We start from the raw sequence: 6,897 nt of genomic DNA, 5'->3' as shown, positions 1-6,897 counted from the left end.
GTATGATATTTTATTATTTTATTTTATTTTGATCTATAAGCTACTCACACCTCAGTAGTTGTTAAGATGTTATAACAACAACAAAACCAACATCAACTCTCTTTCTTCATCATCAAAAAATGCAAAGAAATAATAAAAACTAAAATGCATAACAATAGTGCTTGTGTATATTTGCATAAGTATTATGGTTTAAATGTATTTTTGCATAATAGATGCATAAGCTAACGTGGGTGGTGTTTGGAATTGGTTGGGCAAATTTGGCTCTTACGCCATTTTGCATGAACTGATGTGAGTGTTTTAAGAAGCTTATACCTTAGCAGTTGTGAAAATATTATAACAACAACAAAATGTCACATTTTAACAATACCTTTACTTTAAGTTGTGGTACATCCTTGTATGACATTTCATATTTTATTTATTTATTTATTTTTATCTATATGCAATTGACACCTTATAAATTGTAAAAATATTATAATAACACCAAAAATGTTATAACATTTTCATAAGAACTTTATTTTCAATTGTGGTCGGTTTCGATTTGATAATTTATTATTTTATTTTGTCTTATAAAAAATTGATACCTCATCAATTATGAAAATATTATGATAATTTGTTGTGTAAGTAACAAAAACACTATATTACCATGTATAAATATTTTTAAAAAGTAAAAATGGAAATAAGCTCAAAGCATATGATTTACACAACTACATTTAGATGTTTGTTTCTAAAAATATATATATATAGATGTTAAAAAAAGGAAAATGGAGAGGAGAAAAATAAAAAGAGGCCCAGGCCAGCAGGCCCAAAACACATGAAAAGCCTCTGCATTAACTATCAAGTTTTGTTTGGGTCTTATGTTTTTCTCACAAGGAGACAAAAATTCACTAAACCAACTTACCAAAGTAATATTCAGGCAAAATTTTACGTAGTATGTAAAACCAGTTTCCCATGTCACAGAAGGTAGCTTAGGTAGAATGTATGAAAGAGGAGAGTGGCCGAAGAAGAAGAAGAGTGTATGAAACAGCCTCATCGCTTCCTTCTCTGTTCTCTGCCCCGAAACTCAACCCGATTTGTTTGCTGGATCTTCAGGAAAATGGGTACGCTGCTTCGTGATTCTAAATTAACATACTCTCTTCTTTTCATATCCAAAACTTCTTCTTCTTATTGTTATTATTCTACTCTTACTACTGCTACTACTTCTATTACTAGAAGAAAAAACCCACATCAGAAACAGAATCAAAATCAATTCTTGCAATCTGTTAGAGATAAGTGCAAGTCTGGAAGCTTAAGAAATGTTGATCATGCCTTAGACCTGTTTGATACAATGCTTCACATGCACCCTTTGCCTTCCATTGTCGATTTTACTCTATTTTTGGGTGCGGTTGCAAGAATGAAGCATTACTCTCTACCCTTTTCTCTAATTAAACGAATGGAATCATTCGGAATCTCGCCCGATGTTTATACTCTCAATGTTTTGATTAACTGCTTCTGCAATTTGAACCGGATGGATTTCGGGTTCTCTGTCTTGGTAACAATTTTGAAACTTGGTTACCACCCAAACTCTGTTACTCTAAACACTCTTGTCAAGGGGCTGTGTCTTCAAGGTAACATGGCTGGAGCTGTGAGGTTGGTTGCAGATATGGAGAAGAACGGGTATCAACCTAATGAAATTACTTGTGGGACGATACTAAATGGTCTGTGTAAGATTGGTGAGACTGATATGGCTGTTAGGTTGCTCAGGAAGATAGAAGAAAAGTATTTTAAACCCCATGTAGTGTTCTATAACACAATTATTAACAGTTTATGCAAGGATAGATTGGTAACTGAGGCTTTGAACCTTTTGCCTGAAATGAGGAGCAAAGGTATTCAACCGAATGTTGTCACTTACACGTGCTTAATTCAAGGCCTGTGCAATTTCGGCCGATGGAGGGAGGCTAATACTTTGTTGAATGAGATGTCACAAAGGAAGGTCATGCCAAATTTGCAAACCTTTAGCATATAGGTGGACACACTCTGCAAGGAAGGGATGTTGACCGAGGCAAACGAAGTTTTTACCATGATGATTCAAAGAGGCATTGAGCCTAACACAGTCACATATAGCTCTTTGATTGATGGTTATTGTTTACAAAACAAAATGGATGATGCTATCAAAACATTTAATATGATGGTTGAGAGAGGTTGTTTACCTAATGTGTTTAGCTATAACATATTAATCAATGGATATTGCAAAATTAAAAGAATTGATGAAGCAAGGAGTCTCTTTGATGAAATGTCCAACAAGGGAGTGGCTCCCAACGTTGTGACTTATAGCACTCTTATAGGTGGGTTTTGTCAAGTGGAGAGATCCCAGGCTGCACTAGACCTATTTCAAAAGATGCAAGCACGTGGCCAACTTCCAGATCCCCAAGCCTATGCTATCTTGTTGGATGGCCTTTGTAAGAACAAAAAAATTGGGGAGGCGTTGGCATTGTTTCAAGAAATGGAAGACAAAGAGTTGGACCACAATATTGTGTTTTACAACATCTTGATTGACAGTATGTGCAATGCAAGGGAACTTACAACTGCAAGAGAAATCTTTAATGGTCTTCTTGCAAAAGGATTACAACCTGATGTTAAGACTTACAATATAATGATCAAAGGGTTTTGCAAAGAGGGGTTAATTGATGAAGTGAGTGAGCTACTAGAGAAAATGGATGGGAACCATTTCTCTCCTGATGATCGCACATATAACACAATCATCCAAGGGTTGCTGCAACAAAATGAGACAGTAAAGGCTTTGGAACTTGTTAAGATAATGGTTGACAAAGGTTTTTCAGCAAATGCAACCACTGCATCCATGGTGGTTGACTTGCTATCTGCAAATCCAGGAGATAAAGCACTTCAAGAATTACTTCATTATTAAGACTTTGCCGGTCAATCTATAAGTTGTATGTATATTTGTTGGAAGTGGTTATTTACTTTTTTTGAGTGAAAAAAAAAATCTTGTGTCATAAAGGAACAAATGAGCATCTCCGTCTCTCTCTCACTGATCAATCTCTGATCTCTCTTCTTGTCCCTTACTTCCATCATCCTCAAGATCTGCCACTCTATCCCTCGATCAAACATGACCTGAATTGTTAGCTTGTAATTACAAGACGGAATTACTGTCAGTCAATATGAAACCAGATTTACTGCTTCAGGAAATGGGTGAGGCTGCTAAATCAACAAACTCTCTTGATTTTATATTCAATCATATTTCATTAGAGTAATGGTTCCATTTGATGCTCTAACTTATTCTACGCATACTCTTACTACCTCTAGTAGTCGATATAGTAGTGCTAGAGAAAATGTGGATACCCCAAATTAGTTCTTTAAATCTGTGACAGATCAATGCAATTCTAGAAGATTAGCGAATCTTAACAATGCCTTAGGTTTTTTGATTGAGTGGTTCACATGCAACCTACTTATTGTTTTGGATTTTAATCACATGTTGTATACCTATTTTGGCATGGCAAATTAAAGTTTTCTATCCTAGGAGACAAAATTCATGGGATGTATGTTCAATGTTGTGAATAGTAATATAGATATAGTAATATGGAAACAAAATTAGAGTAATGGTTCACTGCTTAGACACATTGTATCACTGCCTATTCTATAGTACTGCAAATGCTTTATGCGTATTTGTAAGCAGATTTTTTTTTTTTCCTTATAAGCTTTGTGGGGATATATTTACAGTGGACTGGGAAAGCAATTTTACTAGAGTAGCTGATAGTTGCATGCTTGCTCAAGGAGGCAGCTGACAGTTGCATGCTTCTTCTTGCATTGTTTGAGAGAGAGGCAACTTAGGTTGCAGTACAATACAAATAACATCACAAGTTTATCATTTTGACGTTTACTGTTTTAAGTTACAAAATAGTAATTGAAAATCAAAGTAGAATCAGATGAGCTATTCTCCAAACCTGTGATCATATAGCTTGCTGTACAATAGTTCTTTTGTCTTGGAGGTCACAAATGTCTAAGTGGGGTAGTGTTTCTAGCTGTGACCTCTTCCCCAGTTTGAAATTGGAAAAACATTGCAGAAATGGCTGATACAAGCCATGATTTGTGAAAGAACAGATGCCTTGGATGCTGCTGGAATCACTACTGTTGTCATTGGAAAGGTGTTATTTTTTCAGTTCTACTTTTGATTAAGTTGGAGCAGTATTTCATATCTAGCACTTTGTCACAAATTGAAGATGTTAGTATACACAATTAGTTAAAAATCTGTATGGGATTGGCATGACCTTGCTATGGATTAGGAAAATTGGGCCTTAGTTGCAACCTGAGGGAGTAACTTCAATTATATTATACCAGATACTTGCTAATTTTGACAAACTTTTTGTCAACTTTTAGAATACCAATTGAAATAGAGTAAACGGATTGCGAAAACTAAATGCAAAATTCAATCTTGAGGAATGTGTTTGCCTAGAACTGTCTAAAATCCTATATCGATAAACAAATTGGGGAAAAGTAACAAGTAAGGTTTATTTTCAATGCAAAGAATAATGATCATGATGACATGTGTCCTAATGCTCTAGTTTCCTTTGCTTTGTTTGGTTCCTGCGTGAGCAGGGCAGGCATCAAGACTGTTGTGTTGCATTTCAAGGTCTTCATTGGGTTGATCCAGGGAGCCATATTTCCATACTGGTTTTAAGCCATGAAAATGAAGAGTGTGTGAAGTGCATCTCTCAAAATGGTTAAGGAGGTTGGCCGACAGTTCAATACTATATTCCCGGCCTTATCATTATTATTATTCACAATTGTGTATTTAATGGTCCTTTAATTCATTTAGCAAGGACATGAGCTATCTATTGGAAAAATTTAGACTAGATCTTAACTGGATGAACATTTGGGATTATAGTAGTAGAGCTAAAGGTTGCAGGTTCAAGGCTTATCAATTTGCGTATATTTCAGTTTTGTAGCATTAGCAAAGTCTCATATAAATTTCCTTATAGCTTAGGGTCTGTTTGGATAGAACTTATTTTGCTGAAACTGAAAACTGAAAACTGAAAACACTGTAGCAAAATAATTTTTAAATGTGTGAATAGTATCGTGGGACTCATTTTTAATGAAAAAGTTGCTGAAAAGTGAAGTTTGTGGGTCCGTGAACAGTAAATAGGACCCACTGGTGTGCATTCCACGGCTTATTTTGTTGTGAACAGTACCTGAGTTTGATGAAAAGTGTACCGTGAATAGGTTGAAAAGTCAAAAACAACGGCAGAAAAAAAAGAAAAAAAAAAGACACAAAAACGCAAACGCAAACGCAGAATAAGTTGAATCCAAACTCTGCCTTAGTGATACTTTTATAATTATAATTTGTATATTTAATGGTCCCTTAACCCCTCCAATATTTGCATCTGGTAGGTGATGATGCATTAAATAATATGGGCTTTAATTTAAATAATAATAAATAAATAAAAAACTATTAAAAGTTTCCCTATATTTAGTTGTAGTTTCAACTTTCAAGTCATGGGAAATCTGCTGTGAAAACATTAGTGAGTCATAAAAGAAGAAATGCACAATGACCAAGTATAGGAAGATCATCCAATTTTCACATGCCAAATATGTGTTGAGCCCATGTAATCAAACCATAAATTCAACTACAATAACAACTGTGTGCACCATTTTTTATGATGCCAAATACATCGAAACCCAGATTGACAACAAGGTGCCAAACATTGAATGCCCTATATTTATTATGCAAATATATTTATGGTGCATAAATTACATGTTTAAATAAGAATTTATAAATAAAACTTAATATTTATATATATTTTTTATATCTATATTTGCTACCTCACTTTGAAGGCTTTACAACATCATTATTTTATTTATTTGATTTTTAAACCAAATTTCACCACTACGAACGTGTTTCTCTTATATTCGGTCCTATTCGGTTTGTATAGTCCTATTCGGTCCACATTGGTCCATTTTGTCTACTTCGGTCCCTTTTGGCTCTATTCGGTCCATTTGTCCACGTTGGTCCTATTCACTATATTTGGTCTTATTCGGTACACTTTAGTCCTATTCGGTCTATTATGTCGACTTTGGTCCTCTTGACTTATTTAGTCTACTTTGGACTTATTCGGTCGATTCGGTCTTATTCAGTCCAAATTGGTCCTATTCGGTCCAAGTTGATATTAAATTATTGAGTTTTTGTGTCTATCAAACTTTATCTAAAGAAGTGATTTTAAATTAAAAATTTTATCAACTTAGAAATTATAGGAGAAAAAGATAAGAGCATAAAAAAATTATATTTATTTTTCAAAAATCTATTAAAATTTCTACAATTTGGTGAAGCCATGTGACACAGCCACGGCGTCTAAGCCCAACTTTTATTATATATATAATATGATGTTATTAATAAAGTCAATAAATTCATCATGCTGTCCTAATCCGAAGGGGCCAGGGAAATTTTACATGCTCATCTCACCGTCATTGTCTTCCATGTTAAGGCTCCGTTTGTTTTGGCTTCAAACTGATTTCGGAAATGCTTTTCAGGAAAAGTGGATGTTTGGCTGTTACTGAAAATTCGATCAAACTGAAAATGTTTTCAGTTTGACCGTAAAATAAGGCTGAGAGGGCAGAAAATAATTTTCGTTCTCATTTTCACTTCAAATCACTTCTGCCCCAGGAAAATAGAAGAGAGAGAGAGACAGCAAGGAAGAGAGATCGCACTAGCACCCCAGCACTGGTGAAGGCGAGATCGATCCACATCCAAGAGCTCCGACGAACCCAGAAAACCCAAGACCGAGCTCGTTCGTCGAGCAATGCCCAGAAAGAGAGAGAGAGAGCGAGAGAAGGAAGGACTTAGATGCGCAAACACAGAGAGAGAGAGAGAGAGATCGCGCCGTCAAACCCATTCCTCATATCGTGAAC

General features: G+C 35.2%; 2 protein-coding genes across 2 annotated transcripts; both read left to right on the top strand.

Moving 5' to 3' along the window:
- The first annotated feature begins 991 nt into the window (after positions 1-991).
- LOC115982572 (putative pentatricopeptide repeat-containing protein At1g12700, mitochondrial) lies at positions 992-2,026 on the top strand. Its single transcript, XM_031105198.1, has one exon. The coding sequence runs from the start codon at positions 1,016-1,018 to the stop codon at positions 2,000-2,002; it is 987 nt and encodes a 328-aa protein (XP_030961058.1). The 5' UTR covers positions 992-1,015; the 3' UTR covers positions 2,003-2,026.
- Positions 1,448-3,161, top strand: LOC115982573 (pentatricopeptide repeat-containing protein At3g22470, mitochondrial-like). The gene has a single exon (XM_031105199.1). The coding sequence runs from the start codon at positions 2,027-2,029 to the stop codon at positions 2,900-2,902; it is 876 nt and encodes a 291-aa protein (XP_030961059.1). The 5' UTR covers positions 1,448-2,026; the 3' UTR covers positions 2,903-3,161.
- Positions 3,162-6,897: the final 3,736 nt, after the last annotated feature.

The sequence above is a fragment of the Quercus lobata genome, chromosome 3 (assembly GCF_001633185.2).
Source record: "Quercus lobata isolate SW786 chromosome 3, ValleyOak3.0 Primary Assembly, whole genome shotgun sequence".
NCBI lineage: Eukaryota > Viridiplantae > Streptophyta > Magnoliopsida > Fagales > Fagaceae > Quercus > Quercus lobata.
Note: the sequence above shows the minus strand (reverse complement) of the source record. Positions and strands in the feature narration are given on the sequence as shown.